Below are 20,706 nucleotides of genomic sequence, written 5' to 3'. Positions count from 1 at the left end.
ATTACACATTACGATATATGAATTTTGTTCCTTTTATTGATTGCAAAGTTTTTATTAAAAAGAAATGGTAGCTCTCAAGAGATTAAATGCATTTATGTTACTGCCAACCCTTTAGAGGGTACTGGAAAGCAAAATGTATCTTAACATTCACATTTTGTACAAATGAGGTTTTATAAAACTTAAGACTAATAGAAATGTTTCCATTAAAAAATAAAATCTAATGAAAATAGTTGCAGGGAACATTTAAGTAAAAATAGTGTCTGAAAACAACAACAAACAACAACAACAACGTAGCACTAAAACTGAAATACTGTAATATGGACTGCACAAAATTGAAACTGACCTTGCTGATCTCCATTATGTTAAAGAGAAAAGAAATAACATTGAAAAAAGCAAAAACATGAAAGGTTTAAATGCCTGTTTTGTTTTTTGTTTTTAATTACATCAGTTTCAGTATTCTGGAAGATCATTGATTTTAAATGTTTTATTATAAATGTATGATTGTTTTAGTTGACAGTGTCCCTCACTTGCAATATTTTTGCTCTTAGTGGGAAAAACTGGGATTAATAATCTCAAATTATTAATTAATAATCTCAAATAATCTAACAAAATTATGCTCTGCCAGTACTAAATGCATCATCTGTTGGCATAACTAAAAAAAATTTTTTTTGAATGTTTTATTGTGCTTGCAAAAAAATATTTACAAATATATAAAAAAAAAAGGCACAAAAAGTCAGGACTTTGCTCCATTAAAATTGGTACTACAGGATTCTGACAGCTGCAAATTTAGCAGAAATCCTGAATCCACTGTTTTCAGGGTTAAGCAACTACATAGGACTTGACCATGCAAAGCACCACTGAAAGAAACATGGATAGTTAAAGCATTGGCGATGAGAACTTTCTCAAGAGCTGTGCAGTGGTCTGCATGTGGTACTGAGAGATGTATGCAGTTTTGAATCATGTAAGCAAACCTCTATGCCCAGACTGCAATGAGCGCTCATGAATGGGAAAAACGACCGTGCTGTGAGTAAACACAGGACATGGTCAGGGAATGGTGTAAATCTGTTGTATAGCATTGTACAGTGGTCATTTTAATTATTTTAAGACGGTTTTGCTGCCACCCTTAAGTATTGCTGCTTTACACCAAAGTGACTGAGGAGCCAATGTTAAACTGAGAACAGAGGGCGTTATGAGGCCCAGACACAGAAACAAATGAAACTATATCTCTTACAGCCAGCTGCTCAAGGCCTCATGATATATGCTAGGGACTGTATTTTTGCCGCCCAACATCCATTCTCTTCAGCTTAACTGCCTTAATGGATCAACAACAACAAAGCCCCAGTGGCTCAGTACTGCCTTCTCTCAGTCTTCCATACCCTTGCAAGATCAATTCCTTCAAGCCTACAGTTTATTTCCTGGCTCTAGCTAGGTTTCTCCACATTCTTGAAATTGAAAAAGGAGGCGGGGGTTGGAGGGGAGGGAGGAGAGCATGACATTCTTCCAAGAAACAAAATCATCAAACCGCAACAGGAAGTTTTGAAATTTTACAAAGGCATCTCATGACAATTCACCCTTTAAGTTTGTTTTCCAAGCCACTAAAGAGGCTGGGCATACCCTCACTCAGTGAAGGACAGACTACGTGTTGACAAGTCAATCACTTACAGGAACTTCTCTTCAAAACGCAGTCACTGGCACTTTCACAAAAGTTGTTCTTTGGGAATACACTTCATTTTCTTTAACGAACAACCTATATTTAAACAAAACAAAAAAACCCAAAAAACAAAAGCATCAGTGAATCTTCTTCTAATCGAGTGTTGCACTTGTTTCTTAGTTCAGTATTTTTTATGCTTTTTAACCTGGTGGTTCCCAACCTGTGGAACGAATCCTCACGCAGATTATCTCTTTGGTCCTTCTTTTAACCTGTATTTGATCATTTCTTTAAAGACGACTGAATCTTAACAATTCCACACCTGCTGAAATACTACAATTGACGGCCCTGACAAAATGTGTCCCTATTAAACAACAGTTTCACTAACATTGTGCAGTAATCACTGCCATTCATTATCATAGCTTAATTAGTTCCCCGGGAGATGCCCCACTAAAGCGAGCGTGTCAAAGCAACACATCCTGATAAAGAGAATTATTCTACAAGACAGTCCTCTTTTCCTCAAACTCCTTTACAAATTTTTGCTTGTAACATCCACAACAGCTTAAGAGAGAGGAAAAGCACCTTTCCTAAATGAGTAAACTTGCCTTCATCTTCCTCCTGATTGGGATATTCTTTCGTGGTCTCTTTCATAGATCTTCTTTGGTTGTACCCCTCTTTTTCAAGGCCTTCTAGCCTCTGCATATCTGCCTGAAGACTTATCTGGAGATCACAGCTGTCCTTTAAGAAGTTCTTTGTCATCTGTATCCTATTTAAGTTCTACAGCAGCAGCAAAAACACAAAACCACATCTTGATGGAGCCAAAACATTACAATATAAGCTTCTTCAACTATCACACTTCCTTGATATTTGCTCTCTAGCATATAATTTCCACCTCCTCTAATTATAAAAAGGCTTTTTTGTTGGCTTGTTTAGGATTTCTGCATTTTCTGGCCAGAAATATAGAAAGAATCCTGCTATTAGACTCTTATTTGTTTTAAATATACAGTGTTGTAGCTGTGTCAGTCCAAGGACATTAGAAAGACAAGGTGGGTGAGGTAATATCTTTTATTGGACCAACTTCTGTTGGGAAGAGACAAGCTTTTGAGCTTATACAGAGCTGACCTGAAGAACTCCGTGTAAGCTGGAAAGCTTGTCTCTCTCACCAATAGAAGATATTACCTCACCCATCTTGTCTCTATGTATTTTAAGAGCTAATTTGTTTTAAGCTTTTTTTAGAGCAAAAGCTGGTGAGTGGGAGTGTAGCTTCAGCAAAACGAGGACAGAGAATGTGGGAAACACGTGAAGCTGTGGGCAGGTTGCCTAACAATTCTCAGCAGAGAAGAATTTAAACTCAGATAGATCATCTTTAAGATACTGGTCCACGTAAAGGGCTTGTTTGGACCATCCCTGTGGACAAAGGATTTTTATCATGTAAGCACATAATTTGACAAAGGCAGGTAATCGTTGATGCAAGGTTGGACTGTAAACCTGCCTCTGTCAATGAAGTCCGAGCAGCTTCACAGCAAAACAAATCCACTGTGCATCTTACCAAACCTGTTATGGCACATGCACCGAACATTTTACATTTAGATAATACTCAGTCCTGCCTTGAGTGAAGGGGACTGGACTAGATGACCTCTCGAGGTCCCTTCCAGTTCTCTGATTCTATGATTTTATTGTCTCAGACTTTAAACTATAATCGTAGATTAATATTCTGTTAAAGTGGAGTGACACTAACGAAGAGCAAGAAAATTATAGCGTATGGTTGTTACAGTAACCTTAATTCATCCTGACTCATCTCTGTGTGTTCTAGCACATGCTACACGTATTTGAATGTATATTCCCAGTTAATTTCTCCTCTCCCCACAGGCAAAAAAAATTCAATGCACAGACTTAAGGCTATCTAAACTCTCTATTTTTTAAAAGCGACAGTGAAATGAGTTAAGTAAAATTTATTTGTAAGATATTGGCCTATTTACAATTTCAATTGGAAAAAAAAAAAACATTCCCAATTTTTGGCAGGTTCCCCTCCTTCATCGTATGATGATGTGAGAGGAAAATCCACTTGCAGTCTTTGGTAATCAAGTCTTCCCTGCTCACAGATGGAGACTACAGGAGGCAGCTCATCCCAGAAGAGATCTTTTCAGATGGTACAAGCAACTGCAGCTCCAGGAAACTCAAACGTGCAGCAAGAAGGGCCTGGGAAAAGCAATTCCCAACTCTGCCAGAGACCAGCAGGCAGCATATACTCACACATGCAAGGAAGCCAAATTACAGCCACTGAGGTGGCCACATCTTTGCACGGCGTGCACGTTTAAAATATCTGACATAATGTTGAAGGATTTTTTTTTAAATTTAACTATTGGTTAGGATTTTTTATTTGAAAAGGTGGGGTTCTTTAAAAAAATTCTCGTTGGGTTAAGATGAGGATTTTTACATCTGGTGTACAGAAAGAGAATTAAATTTTAAAAAGTTAGAAGCAGCTGATGATGGGAGGAAAATGTAGACTAGGACAAAGGTTCTCAGACTATGTCTGTGGACCACCAATAGTGTCAATTTCAACCTGCGCAAATCAAATATTTGGTGACTGGAGGAGGAGAGGAAGAAGAAGGTGACCATGAAAGGATCTCTCTCAAAGTGAACAGGAAAATGAGAGTTGGAAAACACATAGACCAAAAAGAGATGAATCTGAAACTATGGCACCAGTATTGAAGGCATATTCTCAACTCAGCTTTGGGAGCACAGCAGAAGTGGGGAATAAATATGAAATGTGGGACATGGAGATGATCAGCAAAGGGCAAAAGTCTTTCCCTCTTTTTAAAATGTTTTCTTATGGATGCTAAGCATATCATGCGTGCTTCTGGGGCTGAGAAGCATTCAATTTATAAGAGAATTATGCATGCTACATACTTTAGTAAACAATTTTGTTTTTTACTGAAGCATAAAGGAAAGCCAACTTGAGGGCATTTTTCCAAGAGAAATACTCAACTGCAGAGGATATTTTCACTAGCAACAACACAGTTCTTCAAAAAACACTTGCAAAAGGTAAAATTGAGTTTGTTCAATAAAGATGTCAATGAGAATGGACAACTGAGGATAAAGAAATGCCAAGTTTGTTAAACATTTGTTACACTTCCTAATTTACAGTGGAGGAAGAGAATGAGCCATGTACAGATTGAACACATTTCCCAGAATAAGGGGGAGGAATTGCTGTGTAAATAACAACTGAGACTGTTGAAAAGTAGGGTATTTCTTACAACAGAAAAAGGAGATCCAGACAACATACCCTTCACAGAAGACACTGAAAAAAAGAGATGCTAGAAATTACATACGCATTGGACAGAGTCCAGGTTTCAGGGCCAAAGTTTCACTTCCTTTAAAATGCTTTTTGCTCAAGGTTTCACTTTAGGTTCTTTCCAGGTTACTTGAAGATGCAAGAATAATATAGAGGTGCTTAGAAAAAAATTAAAAAGACACCCAACAAGTGTGGTTCTATCCCTAGAATAATCAAACCTGTTTATAGCTTTTATCTTCTATTGTGACAAGTCAGATGAAATTTGAGACAGTCTCACAAGGTCTCACAGACCACCAGATGGGTTCAACCAGGTTTGTCCAGGGCTTGGGAATTATTTTACTTGTTTATGTTAATACCTTCTCATAGAATTTAAACTGAGAAAAAAAATCTTCCTTTCAGCCTGGGTTCAGAGCCTTGTAAAAAGTAAACAATCCTTCCCCCAGTTAAGGCTTACTTGGAGCTCAAAAAGGCTTTGTGCAGCCATGGTTTCAGTCTTGTTTTAAAACAAGAAAGGGTTTTTAGATAGCATGTTCCTCTTCTCTTTGCCTGGAAGGAAGGTTTTGCTCCTGGTGCATGGCACTCAACAACACCTGGGAGTACCTCCCTCTTATTAGTATCCTGGGAAATTAATACATAACAGCTGGCCCAGTCCGGTTATTCTGGCAATCACTAGGGTAACAGCAAGCTCCTGTAGTCTTGACTACAGTGTGTTAACCCTCTTTCTGCCAGTCCCTGGAGAGGATCTACAGAATTTGTCACAGCTTTCAGCATGCTCGTGCAAAGCCTTATGTTGAGAGCAAGGTTACATTTTTAAAATTTTCTTGTAACTTAAATAGAGGAGAGATTTAAAAATTCATAGATTACTGTCAAGGTAAGACTTTTTTTAAAAAAAATACAAAAAGTCTTCCCTTACCTCTGCTACTAACAAAAGGTTAAAGTATTAAAAGCAAAATAATTTGAACCTAGTTTACTTTTCTCCTTTTGTGGTGTTTGCTCTCTGATTTTTTACATATTTACAACAAGGAAAACTGACTAGTCAGTTTCATTTTGTTTCTGTTAGCTAATACAATGTTCATGTTTGCAAACATGGGAGGGAGATGTTTCTATTTTAAAAAACTAATTTTCATCAGAATAAAAAAAAAAAAAAGCAATTTTAGGTTTTGTAAAAATGTTGTTTTAAATAAAACTTTTTTAAAATTAAAATTCCCAACAGTGTTTCCTTCAGCTATATATGCAGACGCAGGTTTTAAGACAATTAAAAGTTTATGCTAAAAACCTTCAAACGTTTTTTTTTTTAAATGCACCTTTAGAAATTCTGATAACTCAAACACAACACCATTAATTTTAGGACAAAAATTTAAAGAAGATATAGAACATGTGCAGGGGAAAATTCAGCAAAGATATCTTGTTTGCTTAAGGGAACTGTTCTATTCTAGGTGCAAATATGTAACTGCTATTAATGCTAAAGGGAGTTACATAACTATATCAAAAGAGGACGAGAACATCTTGAAAAGCAGATTATATGGACACATGCATATCAGAGATCTTGTGCACAGATTATTGCCATGTTAAATCAGGGAAATTCAATGTATGTTGTATACAGTATTCACATTTTCAAGCATCTTCTGTACCTCAACTAGCCAGTCTTCAATGCTGAAGTTTAGGAGTTCCTGGAAAGGTGCTCTCAGCAGGCAGTCACATTCCATTCCGTATCCCAGCGTCAAGCTGCCTAGATGTAGTACTAAAGTGGGAGGTTTTTGGAACATCTCTTATGCTCCTGGAGGGATTTCAAGTTTACTATATGGTAAACTGTAATCCTGCCTTCACTTGGCTAGCCCTTTTCCAGTAAATATTGGTTTAAACGCAAAAGAGGAATCCTGTTCATTACCCAGAATGAGCCATAACTTCTTTCCTTTAAATATCTGACTAATACGTTAAGTCTTCTTTTATGTTTTTTTAATTTTAGAAGTACCTCTTCAGACAGCATCTCCTGCTCTTCTACCAGAAGATAGATCTCTTTAAGTCTTTCCTTTATTAATTCCATCTCTATTTCACTTATTTGGCTCCCACTCATGTAAACTTCTGTTTCTCCTTCCAATCCATCTGGCTGATCTTCTTCCCCTGGTATATAAACAGCCCAATCCGATGACAGAAGCTGTTTGGTTTATAAGAGGAAAATGAAATAGGTGATTAAATTTAAAAAGGCACTCTTTCTAGTACCATAGAGAGCTCCAGTTAATGCTACTGTAATAGAGCAGCCCTTCATTTTGTGGTTTCAGTAGTGTGATAAAGTACTCTAACTATGCAATGAGTTCAGATTAAATGAATCTGTAAATACTTTTCTATAATCTTTATCAGTGTTGCTCCTGAATACTTCTAGCTCCTCATTTCTATAACTGTACAAAGTGAATTTTAGGCTAACTTTTACCTCCATCCCCACAAAGCAAGCACTTGTGGTGTCATGTCTTGATTGCGGTGGGCACCAGGTTAAAGGTCTAGTGCTCTAAGCACATGAAACTGACATATGGAACACCAACTCCATAATTTAGAATATATGGGGGTACATATAAAATGGTTATTTCAGGATTTCAGCTAATTTGTTCCAACATGCATAAGCGATCAAATTTAGGTGTTCTTAAACAGCTGTCTATACAGAGCTGGCTGATCACATGGTGCTGGCTCTCATATTCCACCAGGAGAAACACCACGGGGATGGGGTCGGGGGGGAGGGGAGGGAGAACAAAGGGAGGAGTAAAAGAAACAGGCTGGATAAAAAAATTTTTAGAAATATGATTTTAGAAAAACAGATTATTTAAATCAGATTTTTAAAATTTACATTAAGTACAGATTTATTTTTAAAAAATAAAAGGTGCAGAGAATATTTATTTCATTTCAGTTTATTCATCTAGTTCAGTTCAATGATTAGTTCATTCAAAGTTAGGAAAACAATGGGATCGGAGTTGAAAAAGCATAAAAGCTTGTTTTCCTTTTTCAATCTATGAATAAAAGCTAGATGTGAGAGGATGGAATCTACTAGTTCTAAAATCTTGAAGGACATGGTGATCAGAAAATCAGTTCAATTCACTAACTACAGATAATACTTCCTTTGTTTAATAAATCAGTTCATTTTAAATGAAAACATATTTTGATAAACTTTTCTCATGCATCCAGCACAATTAAAATAGTTTTATTTAACAAAAAAAAAACAAAAAAATGCTTTTTTAATTGAATTTATATCTAAATAGAGCTTGACAGAAGTAAAAAAAAATCAATGTAGTAAATAAGAAATGCACCATTCACCATTTTCTAATAAAAAAAATCTAAGTGTTAAGAATCCGAATAAATGTATGTTAAGCTCTTTAGTTGCTTAAATAAATGTGTATAAATATAGCATATGTTCTTGATTAGCAAAAAAAAATGTACCACGTTTAGTACAAAGGCTGTATTTAGTTGCAGATCAATATGTTTTAATGGTTCCCAACCCGTGAGGCTCAGCCTTTCTTTAGGAAAGTAACTAAAAAGTATAAATGCAATTGAAAACAAAATTAAAATCAATTATTTAAATTGCTTTGAGTTAAATGAAGCCACCCTGAAAAGGAGAGAACATGAGTAACTCTTTTTGAAAAGTACAAAGTATTTATCATTCCAAAGACAGAAACATAAATATGTACTTCCATACACCTGCTGTTATTTTTCATGTAAGAAATTGCTGTGGCTGCCTCAGGGGTGTTATGCAACAGAAAAAAGATGGGGAGGTGGTCCATGTGATGGAGAATGGGAGAGGAAGAGATGCCTGAAATAATGTGTCCATTGTGGTATTGTTCACACTATGAGAGGCTGAACCCCCTTGGTGTGATGGTCGTTATACGGTGCCCTTTAACCACATTCATTCCCTTTTCTCTCTACCCTTTTTTTACACAAAAGTCAGTCTTTTGGTAGAGATTGGTGATAATGTGTATAAAGGAAGCATCTATGAAAACTACACTGTATTGTGTAATTAAACAGCTCAGAACCATTCTCAGTCTGTAGCCTTGGTCCGAAGACATAGGACAGACAAGGGCTGTATCTCTTGGACATTTAGAAGTTATCAGCTTGCTGTGGTGACAGTTTTGGAGTTTACATATAGCCCTTATAGGGAAGAATGAAAGAAAAATAATTTTGTTCTCTCTAGTGCTGCTGCAAGAGCTTGTTTAATGGGCTTTGTCACAGTTGAGGGCAACTCACTTGTAGTCCCTGTGTGGTCCAGCAACAGCACCCACATTTCAGGCTTACAGTTCCAGCCGTTGCCTTTCTTTGGCAGAGACCGATGTCTCACCCTGGTCAGAATGGAATATTTCTAGGCTGCACAGCTCCCTGTCTTCACTGTGTTATTCCCAGCAGAGACAGGCTGCCCAAGCACAGTTATTTGCTTTCTCTTCAGAGACTGATAAGAGTGATGGTCAACAGTTGTATGTTACCTCACAGCTCTTTTTATGCAAACCTTCTTTATTCTTAAGGTAAAAGCACTACCGAGAGAACATATTAAAAACAATAAAAGAAGCTACATGCATGCGAATAAGTTTACCAGAGATCACGCCAGCTGCACCATAGGCTTCAGGAGCAGTCCTTCAACACTTTTCCACAGGATTTCTTGTTGGATACACGTTCATCATCGCCTCAGCTCAGAACTAGTATGCAGTCTTACGTGGCCTCAGCAGGCCCAGTCTTTCCAGCCCTACCCTAAGAATTGGGGCCCTCTGTGGATAGGGATCTTGTCCATTTGCTGGATCAGGAAGCAGAACCTGAGCCAGTTTAAAACCAGGCTATTTATCCAAAAATCCTTTCTTTGCCTGTTGGTCCCTGGAGAATCCAGTTTGAACTAGTATATTGCAACCTCTCCAAGGGGTAGCATCAAAGGTCTGATAAGGGAGGAGTTTCATTAGCATTCCCGTCCTGCCAGAGCAGGTGCATATAATGCCACAACAGCACATACAGTGGACCCAAAAGTAGTAAGCCCAATTCAGTAAGGTGTAGCTTAATTCTATAAAGTTCATTCAGGATATTGCAGAAAATTGTCCATTGGTCACAGGCTCAAAAGTCTATTTTAATAAAACCACTCTATTCTGTCGATTAGTAACAGAAAATAAGCAATAGTAACAGTGACGTAAGCCCAGAAAATCCTACCAACATTTCCACTTATCAGGCAACATGATCAATTTCAGTTCTTTTCTGCACAGACCAATTCCTCAAATGAATATTCCCTTAAAACCACCTTCCCAATTGCCGCTTAAGCCTGTTGGCAAATAGGTGGTGTGGCACAGAAAACCTTTCATTTTATCCCCTCATCCCACCACATTGTGCAGCAGCCACATATAAAAGTAAACACAGATCTATATAACCTCTTAAACTCCTGAAAAGCAGCTGTAATATTTAATATTGGAAGAAGTAATAAGTTGGATGAACATGCCAACTCCCCTATGATCTCTAGATATAAACAGGTAGGACAAGAGCATGTGTAGAAGAATGATACACTCTGGGGCATGTAGCTGGTACTTATGTAGAAGACAGGGTCGAGAGGGATATCTGCGCTGCGAGTAGCGTGGTCTCACCCAACATCAGGAGGAGAATTAGATAAATAACTACTTCTAGACTGGGTACAAGATAGATGGATGGGGCAGATTCAGCTCTGTTGCTTACAGTAGTAGATAGAGGATTGCATTCAGAGGGCAAGTTAGGAAGATGCTGTCACTTCAGTACAGAGGGGAGGGCGAGATAAGTCTCTGATCTGTATATGAATATGAAGAGACACGCAGGTTAGCGTAGCTACCTCATAGAGGGAGGGTACATTGGAGGAAGGAGCATGGATGGTTGCATTGGAGGAACAAATGGCCCAGCAGTCCAGGGACTGGGGAAGCTCAAAGGTGGCATACAGCTACCTCTGCCACACCAATCAGGTCTTGTGCCAAACAGAACTTGGATGGACGGTAGGATCAGGGCCAAAACATCTGGTAGAAAAGGGCTGTTTCCTGCTCAGCCTCACAAATATTTGATTTACAGTGGTGAGTTACCATTGACCCAGAACCTGCAAACACTGGAGAGTAGTGCTTTCTATGATGAACAGTCCCATTGACGGAAGGTATTTGACTCTTTTTGTAATGTACAATGAGACTGGACATTTAAATAAACAGAGTAGAAAAATATAAACCCCCAGTGAAATTCCAAAGACTTTTAAAAGTCCTTGCAGATTTCTAATGTACTGGATTATACCTATAATTTATAACAAAAAACTACAGATCAGAATTATTTCTTTTACCTTTTCTATCCTTGTACTAGCGGTCATAACTTCTGGAACATTCTGGAGTTCCTTTAATAAATTCTGAATCTTCTTTTCAAACTCTTCCAACCATAAAGAAGAAACTTTCATTTCTGAAGAATGCATTAATTCATTGCGGCACTTAATCACCTAAGCAGGAGAACGAAGAAAAACAGCACTGTCACATGACGGCCATACCCATCCCACCACACAAGCTACAGTATTTTACAGAATATATATTAATTAAAAATAGTTCTTGGAAATACTGGTAGATTTTACCTCTCTGACTTTCTTCTGGTCAATACCACTGAAGTGATCACAAAAGTTGAAAAGGTTTAGAAGAGCAGCTGCATCACACTTGTCTGGTCCAGAAATATCCATCTGCCCACGAGGCATATACGCCTACATAACAAAAGTGCACGATACCAATGTCATTTTTGGTTTCAGGAAGTACACAAATGTGTGATTTCCTTATCTGCCTATAAGCGCTGTTTATGTTTCAAAATGATATTGCCTAAAGTAAATGCAATAAACTAGAACACAATCTCTACAACTCCACTTGCTACATTTGCCAATTAACAATGTGTTCAAGCAAATGGTTATTTCCTTCACAACCCTTAAATCTTTCCCCACTTGATTATTTGATTCTGCAATGAAGTCACAATGCTAAATGAACACTATAACATATCGTATAGTTATACACACTCATGACTTCCCTGCATCACTAGGGAGTTGCACACTTTAAAGCTTGTGTCGGCTCAGCTCTCCCCCTACATTCCCCGCATGAGCTTCTTTTGTGCCACCCTCCTATCCCCCTCTATTTCAGAGACACCCCACACCTCCAACTCCCTCCTTCATGCCAGGGGCTCTGTGTTCCCTCCCACCATCTATGCATCCAAATCCCCCGCCCCCACCAGGGTCAGTCTTCCACTTTTCACCATGGGTCTGGATCCCTGTCCCTCCTCTTCCCCCCCAAGGCCCCACCCCGAGGCCAGATCAGAAGCTGGAGCCTGGTCCAGGGAGCCTGGGCAGCTGTGGGGACCCACCCCTCCACCTGCCTGGGGTTGGGAGGCTCGAGAGCAGTCCCAAGCCTGTGTCCCCACCCCAGGCAGATGGAGGGGCCCGGGCTCCCCAACTCGGCTCCAGCTTGGCCAGGGGCCATGGAGGGGGCAGGGCCTCATAGCTCCACCACTTTTAGGAAGAATCCATTGCCCCTGCCCCCCACTCCCCCATGGAGTAGGAGGCAAGTCATTCAGGATGTCAACATCTTAAACTGTATTGAGAGGCTGGGCAGAACTGAGATGCAGGGGTATTGTTACAATGGAAGGAGTTAATGGCTGCCATCAACCAGTTATTTGATCTATGGTTCTCAACCAGGAGTAGGTGTACTCCTGGGGGTACGCAGAGATCTTCCAGGGTGTACATAAACTGATCTAGATATTTGCCTAGTTTTACAACAGGCTACATAAAAAGCACGAATGAAGTCAGCACAAACTAAAATTTCATACAATGACTTGTTTATACTGCTCTATATACTGTATTTTACATGCGTGATGTGCAGATAAAATGCATGTCGAATACATTGTGTATGTCATTTACTGATGCGTACAAGAATGTTAATGAGGTTGAAGTTGTAGTTTTTAAGTGAGGTGAAACTTGGGGTACACAAGACAAATCAGACTCCTGAAAGAGGTACAGTAGCCTGGAAAGGTTGAGAACCACAGCAATAGACCAGAACAGATCTGATTAAAGTTGCTAGGTCTGCTAACCAGATGCCAGGGCATCATGTGTCCCCTATTTCACCTTTTTGCTTTTGTGATTTTCACCAAAAAAATTGATATTCTCCCCACCAATGCCTAGAACATTCCTTGAAATTTTGCAATTGAACTTTTCAGTGCCACATCAGATATCGCTTTACAGACAAACAAATTGAGCACAGAGCTGTGCAAGTTCAGCCATTCGGGTGGGAGATTAGTGAGTGAAGGGAAAACGATATTTTAAATACACGTACCTGCAATAGCAGACAAAACCAGGAAGTTTTTTTTTGGTGGGGAGGGGGAATATTACTTTTCACTTCAGATGCATTGTTGTTCACGTGTACCAGCACATCATACCACCCCTATTCCCGGAACACTACCCAGCTACAATATCCTCTAGAATGAAGCACTGGGATTATATGGGGACTTTACCCTGGGTTAACTGCCTGCCTGCACAGACCACCACCACCAACACATTGGTTCAGACAGATGAAGTAGCCTAGTTAGTATACAAGTTTGTGTGTTATTTTGCTACTTTTAAGGGGTTTCCTTTTTTAAATAGTTTAAACTGAACATCTTTTGATGCACGAGCTTCACTTTTAAAGGATTTCTTTAAAGAGATCTGTGAGACTACAAGTATTTATTCCATTGAGAATGTAGATACATTACTGAGTACTTTACAGACCATGTTTCAGTCAGTGATTATTTTAGAGGATGTTCAGCAAATCAGGAAGCAGAGCAGAAATGCCAACAATTTTGCATGGTACCATTGAACTTTACAACACAATAAATATTACCAAATACTATTCCTAAAACCTTTTCATTATATTTATTTGGGCTGAACTAAGAACTATTGCTATACACTGGCTTGGATTTGAGCCTAGTCAATGTGTTTTCACATCCAGGATGAAATAAAAATGAAATCAAGTTGGTTAAGCCCAAAAGGGTAGTGACTTGGATGCTCAGATCATGGAAAAGCACAAGGTTAGCCCCTGAAACCTTTCCTTTTGTCTACTATTAGCAAGAAAAAAGGACAATACATGTGCAACAGTTTGTTCTCCAGGGATGAAATCCTGCCCCCACTGAAGACAATGGGAGTTTTGCCATTGTCTTCTACAGGGCCAGGATTGCACCATAGGTCCAAATCCTGCCCTGACTCCTATCCAGCCAAACTGAATTCATTATGGAACCACACGTGGATGAAAGTGAGGACATGAGCTGACCCCAAGTGTGATTCTTCTAAACAATGAATTTAATTATGTTACCTTTGCAAGTTCCCATGAGCTAGAAGGCCAAAGCCAAGGTCTGCAGTTTCCCCAGTGAATTTCTCCATTCCTGTTGGTGTGATGATTCAAAATCTCCTTTTTCCACTCTGTGCACAGTGAACAGCTGGACTGAAACTAAAAAGAAAAAAAATAGGAAAGAAACCAATATAATTTACCTTAGTACTTGCAGCCTTTAAATTACACTTTAAAAAGTGCACAGGGTTATTACTACATTGCAGCAGAGGCTAGAAAAAGGATTCAAGGAATGTTCATTCAGAAATTTGATCAAATGCACAGATTCTCATCTGCAGAGCGCTGAACTGTTACGCAGAGATGTAATTGAGAATTTCAGTATAATAAATACAGTAGGTTAGGGAGTAGCCTCTCACTTCTAGAGACCTGGGTTCAACGAGAGTCAGGACTCAACTGGAAATGAGTCTGAAGCTTCTCCTATCCAGGGTTGAGGCCAATGCTAACCAGATGTCTCAAATGAGGGTTGCGTGACAAACCCCATGGTGAAAGAGAAGAATGCTTTAGCAGCAGAATTTGAAGTTATGCATTTTTTCCTTACAATTTACATTAGGGTTAATAAAAGACATATCTGAACATGGTTGAATCCTTAGGGAATTTTCATTTGGGAAGGATGTCCTAACAGCTAAAGCGTATAACGGTTTATTCCAATTTAACTTTTCTGATTGTACTTTCTCCATGTGCACGCACATACAAACCCTCTTCCACCTTTGTCATTAACTTTGTGGGGCAGAGGGATTAAATGTGTCTGTGAATTAGACTGTAAACTCCCCAGGGCAGAAACTTTGTTTTATTTGTAGGTCTAATATAGTACCCAGCACTCTTATAGGGCTGCACAAATAAATAATTGTGGGTGGCACTGAAGAACACTAAAGTGAATGTTTGTTATCTTGAATTATGTTACAGAGTTTGTTTGTTTTTCAAATGTACTCTAACAGAGAGGATCAGTGAACTGCCAGCTCTCAATACATTGTTTCTGGTATGAATAATAGTGATTATTATTACTGGATATTATGGAGTCACAGGTCATGCTTCCACAGTTGAAGTTGAATTTAATTTTGCACTTAACGCAGAAATTCAACCTCTTTGTTATGTATGAAAAACACTGTATATCCTCTACAAAACTATGGAATTTACTCTGAGCACAGAATGAATTTTCTGAGAATGTACAAGTAAACTCATTCATTAGTTTCTATTAATTAAAATAGGTACTTTAAAATATTCATCCTGTCTTAGTCCTTTTTGGCCCTATGAGCTTAATAATGGAGTATGCGGACACCATCATAACAACAACAGGATCATGATTAAGGCATTTGAGAATGTAGTCCCAGATTAGACTAAACAGATTTTTAAAAGACATTTTATTTATTTAATTTCTTCATGGTGTTACTGTAGAGTAGTCAAGCTAGTTTGGGTGTTCTTACTGCATTTCTATACCTTAATTTGTTTGGACTTCTTTTATATCTAAGCATAACTCTGAATTTCCTGGGTTGATAATGCTTGTTTTTAGATAATTACAATATCCACAAGTGGTATCTAACACAATGTTCATACTTCTACATTACTGTTACAATAAATTAACATGAGTGAAAAGTAGATGAGGAATCTCATTATGGTGCTTTGGGGAAGCTTTCTTCACAACATTACACTACCCTACATAGATTGCCACAAGCATCAGTTTTTCCTCAGAAGAGTACTAAAGAAGCCATGTGAGAAGCTTCCACTATGCCCAACCCTAGCCAGTATTATTAAACCTTCACTTTCATGTGCACTAACACTTACTACAGTAGACCCTCAGAGTTACAGACATCTCAGGAATGGAGGTTGTTCGTAACTCTGACATGTTCTGTAACTCTGAACAAAACATTATGGTTGTTCTTCAAAAGTTTACAACTGAACATTGACTTAATACAGTTTTGAAACTTTACAATGCAAAAGAAAAACGCTCCTTTCTCTTAATTTTTTTTAGTAGTTTACGTTTAACACAGTACTGTACTGTATTTGCTTTTTGGGGGGAGGGGGTCATCTCTGCTGCTGCCTGATTGCATACTTCCACTTCCAAATGAGGTGTGTAATTGACTGGTCAGTTCAGAACTCTGAAGTTCTATTATATTCACCCTTCTTTATCTTTGCTGGAAAATAAAAACAAAAGTTTTATCACAACTAGGGCTGTCAAGCGATTAAAAAAATTAATCGTGATTGATCGGACTGTTAAACAATAACAGAATACCATTTAATTAAATATTTTTGGATGTTTTCTACATTTTCAAATATATTGGTTTGAATTACACCACAGAATACAAAGTGTACAATGCTCACTTTTTTACTTTTGATTACAAATATTTGCATAGTAAAAATAAAAGAAATAGTATTTTTTAATTCATCTAATACAAGTACTGTAGTGAAATCTCTTTATCATGAAAGTTGAACTTAGAATTATGTACAAAAAAACCTGCAATTCAAAACCAAAACAATGTAAAAGTTTAGAGCAAAGGTCGGCAACCTATGGCACACGCGCCAAAGGTGGCATGCAAGCTGATTTACCATTGCATGCTGCTGCCCGCCTGGGGTCCCTGCTGCCGGTCCTGCTCAGCCCGCTGCTGGCCTGGATGGACAGAACCCCGGGCCAGCAGCGGGCTGCGTGGGGCCAGCAGTCAGGACCCCGGCTGGCAGGGGCTGGAACCCCAGACCGGCAGCAGGCTGAGCCACTCAGCCCGCTGCCGGCCTGGGGTCCCGGCTGCCGGCCTCACTCAGCCCACTGCCTGTCTGAGGTTCCATCCGCTGGCCCCTGTAAATGTAAAATATATTACTGGCACGCGAAACCTTAAATTACAGTGAATAAATGAAGACTTGGCAAACCACTTCTGAACGGCTGCCGATCCCTGGTTTAGAGCCTACATGTCCACTCAGTCCTGCTTCTTGTTCAGTCAATCACTCAGACAAACAAGTTTGTTTACATTTGCAGGAGATAATGCTGCCTGCTTCTTGTTTCCAATATGACCTGAAAGTGAGAGTGGGGGTTCACCTGGCACTTCTGTAGCTGGCTTCACAACGTATTTACATGCCAGATTTGCTAAACAATCACATGCCCCTTCATGCTTCAACCACCATTCCAGAGGACATGTGTCCATGCTAATGATGGGTTCTGCTTGATAAGAATCCAAAGCAGTGTGGACTAACACATGTTCATTTTTATCATCTGACTCTCATGCCACCAGCAGAAGGTTGATTTTCTTTTTGGTGGTTTAGTTCTGTAGTTTCCGCATCGGAGTGTTGCTCTTTTAAAACTTCTGAAAGCATGCTCCACACCTCATCCCTCTCAGATTTTGGAAGGCACTTCAGATTCTTAAACCTTGGGTCAAGTGCTATAGCTATCTTTAGAAATCTCACATTGGTACCTTCTTGCGTTTTGTCAAATCTGCAGTGAAAGTGTCCTTAAAATGAACACGTGCTGGGTTATCATCCGAGACTCCTATAACATGAAATATATGGCAGAATGTGGGTAAAACAGAGCAGGAGACATACAATTCTCCCCTAAGGACTTGAGTCAAATTTAATTAACGCATTATTTTTTTTAACAACCATCATCAGCATGCAAGCATTTCCTCTGGAACGATGGCCAAAGCATGAAGAGGCATATGAGTGTTTAGCATATCTGGCATGTAAATACCTTGTAATGCTGGCTACAAAAGTGCCATGTGAACACATGTTCTCACTTTCAGGTGATGTAAATAAGAAGCGGGCAGCATTATCCCGTAAATGTAAACAAACTTGTTTTCTTAGTGATTGGCTGAACAAGAAGTAGGACTGAGTGGACTTATAGGCGCTGAAGTTTTACATTGTTTTGTTTTTGAGTGCAGTTATGTAACAAAAAAACAAATAAACCCTACGTTTATAAATTGCACTTTCACAATAGAGACTGCACTACAGTACTTGTATGTTGTGAATTGAAAAATACTATTTCTTTTATCATTTTTACAGTGAAAATATTTGTAATAAAAAATATATAGTGAACACTCTACCCTTTGTATTCTGTGTTGTAATTGAAACCAATATATTTGAAAATGTAGAAAAACATCCAAAAATATTTAATAAATTTCAATTGGTATTCTATTGTTTAACAGTGCCATTAAAACTGTGATTAATCGTGATAAAAAAATTAATCGCTATTAAAAAAAATTGAGTTAATTGCAAATTAACTGTAATTAATCAACAGCCCTAATCACAACTGATCTTCAAAACAACAACAAAAAGATATCTAGCTCTGTATAACGGCTATGTATGCCATGCAAAGAGACAGGAGTTTGAGAGCAAATACAAGGGTCAACAAGAATTCAGGCAGTTAAGTGCCTAGTAGATGAGAGCACAGTAAGCCGCAGAAGGAGCAGGGTAGAGACTCAGTCAGTCTCATAGCACTCTCTTCTGAGCCAATATTGGACTCAGAAATTGAATGGCTGGGATAATAATGGACCATAAAACTGTGAATTAGAAAGCAAAGAAATTCTCCATCTCTGAATTTCTTGTCTAACATCCCACCTAGAACTTCTTTTCTGGGCTAACCATCAGGAACCCCGATGTGAAGGAAGGAGGGAGGGCCCAATCCTACAGCCTTCCTGGGACTGTAGTCGGTGATTAAGTAAATGAAGTTGTGCAGGTAGCACTGCGAAGTCTCTCATGTAGGTCTGGAAGAGAAGCAGCCCCCCCCCCAACTTTAAGAACTAAGGTACTCAAAAAATGAGTGAACTAGACAAGGAGAAAAGGATAATGGTCTAACAACACAGTACTCACAACTCTGTGCTCTGCTCCTAAACTCCAACATCTCCTCCCAAAATCAGCCCAGTTCCTCTATTTGTTGGTGCTGATTTAAGCAGCAGTGCCATGCATAACATTGCTGATGCCAAGTGTTCAAAATTCACGAATCAGTCCTCTAAAAATCATTAGAATTTTAAAAAGTAACACGGGGGGGGGGAGGGGTATTGCTTGCTGTTCTCGAGCCTTCAGGCTGCTCTCAGATCATGTTTTCAAGGTTTTCTCTGCAACCAAGAGGGCTAAAAACTTAGGTCAAATGACAGTCCAGAATCTCTCATCATCACCACACTGCAGAAACTGGAGCTTTAAGAAGACTGTTCTCACCAGACGCACAATGACATCACCAGAGCTGGCCATGCTGACTTCCTACCGGCAGTGCAAGGGTGGTGCTCTCCACGCGGCACAGGCTTGCCAACCTTGCAGGAGTGTCCTGGAGTCTCCAGGAATTCAAGACTAATCTTTAATGGCAGCCAGTCATGTGACGAAGTCTCCAGGACCACATCCAACCCTGGCAGTGGCTACACACTGGGGTAACAACGTGCACAGGCTGAGCCTCGCGCCCCTGAACGGCGGGGACGGGCTGACGGGCTGTAAGGGACCCGCTCCCCCCATGGACCCCCAGTACTTGGGCGCTGCCTGCAGACCATCAAGAGCCACCTCCCCTCCCGCTGAGCGCGCTGCGGGCTCCGGCTCTCACCTGCCTGCCCCGGGGAAGGCAGCGGCCGCGGCAGAGGCGGCCCGGGGGCGCCAGGCGGGCGGGGCTGCGGGCGAGCAGCTGGCGGTGGAAGGCGCGGAGCTGCTCCCCGGCGAAGCGCTGCAGCACGTCCCGCAGCAGCACCAGGCAGTGCCCGGCCTTCACCCAGTTCTTGTACTCGGCGCAGTTCAGCCGCGCGGCCAGCTCCGCCAGCGCCATGGCCCGCGCCGCCGGCCTGCCGGGGAGGTGGAGGCCGGGCTGGCCCCGCCCCGGCTCCGCCCTGCAGCTCAGCCCGGCGGGAGGCCAAGCGGCGTCCGGCGTCCAGCAGCGGCCGCTGAGAGCCAGGCGCGCCCCAAGGAGAGAGGAGCTGGTGGGCATTGCAAGGTCCCTGAGCGCGGCCCGTCCTTACCTTCCCCTGCAGCGAGGCGAACTAGCAGGGCCAGGCTTAAGTGTGGAAACAATCATGCGTTTTATTTTAAATACAGGTGTTTAACCTGGTTTTTCAGCACCTGGGGTTGGAATCCTAGTCCTGAGTGTTGTCAAGCCCCTACCTGCCTCGAAGGAGGAAGGCTCAGGACTTGTCTTTACCACCACCACCGTCCAGGTTCTCATGTAACCGCATAATGCCGGCAGCTGAAACAACCCTTGCACTTCGCATACTGAAATGACAAGATAAGCTTCAGAGGTTGTACTTGCAGGAGCCATGATTAGTCGGGTAAGGGTGAGGTTTACAAGAATAGGCCTTTCGAGGTCAGCTCCAAATACAAATCCCATCTCCCAGCCTCTGATATACTCTATCCCCAGATTACCCCCGCCTTGTTAAGAGAGGAGTGAGGATGGGGAACACCATGTCAATGAACCACTTATTTACTGCTGATAGCACAGCAAGGGATGGCCATTTGGATTATGACACATG

The 20,706-nt window shown here is 40.3% G+C and overlaps 1 protein-coding gene across 3 annotated transcripts; it reads right to left on the bottom strand.

Moving 5' to 3' along the window:
* Nucleotides 1-432: 432 nt before the first annotated feature.
* Nucleotides 433-20,054, bottom strand: C1HXorf38 (chromosome 1 CXorf38 homolog). Of its 3 annotated transcripts, none has more exons than XM_034754339.1 (7): nt 19,794-20,053; nt 14,258-14,392; nt 11,515-11,637; nt 11,236-11,385; nt 6,916-7,098; nt 2,254-2,425; nt 433-1,747 (listed from the first exon to the last, which is right to left on the bottom strand). In XM_034754339.1, exons 1-7 carry the CDS (start codon nt 20,007-20,009, stop codon nt 1,698-1,700), a joined length of 1,029 nt encoding a protein of 342 aa, XP_034610230.1. In that variant the 5' UTR covers nt 20,010-20,053; the 3' UTR covers nt 433-1,697. The 3 variants fall into 3 exon arrangements, with proteins under 3 accessions (XP_034610230.1, XP_034610239.1, XP_034610246.1); XM_034754348.1 differs by lacking the exon at nt 19,794-20,053 and adding an exon at nt 19,421-19,621; XM_034754355.1 differs by lacking the exon at nt 6,916-7,098 and having other exon boundaries at nt 19,794-20,054.
* Between the last annotated feature and the right edge of the window lie 652 nt (nt 20,055-20,706).

This window comes from Trachemys scripta, chromosome 1 (genome assembly GCF_013100865.1).
Source record: "Trachemys scripta elegans isolate TJP31775 chromosome 1, CAS_Tse_1.0, whole genome shotgun sequence".
NCBI classification, from domain to species: domain Eukaryota; kingdom Metazoa; phylum Chordata; order Testudines; family Emydidae; genus Trachemys; species Trachemys scripta.
This window is presented reverse-complemented; position numbering and strand designations above follow the sequence as displayed.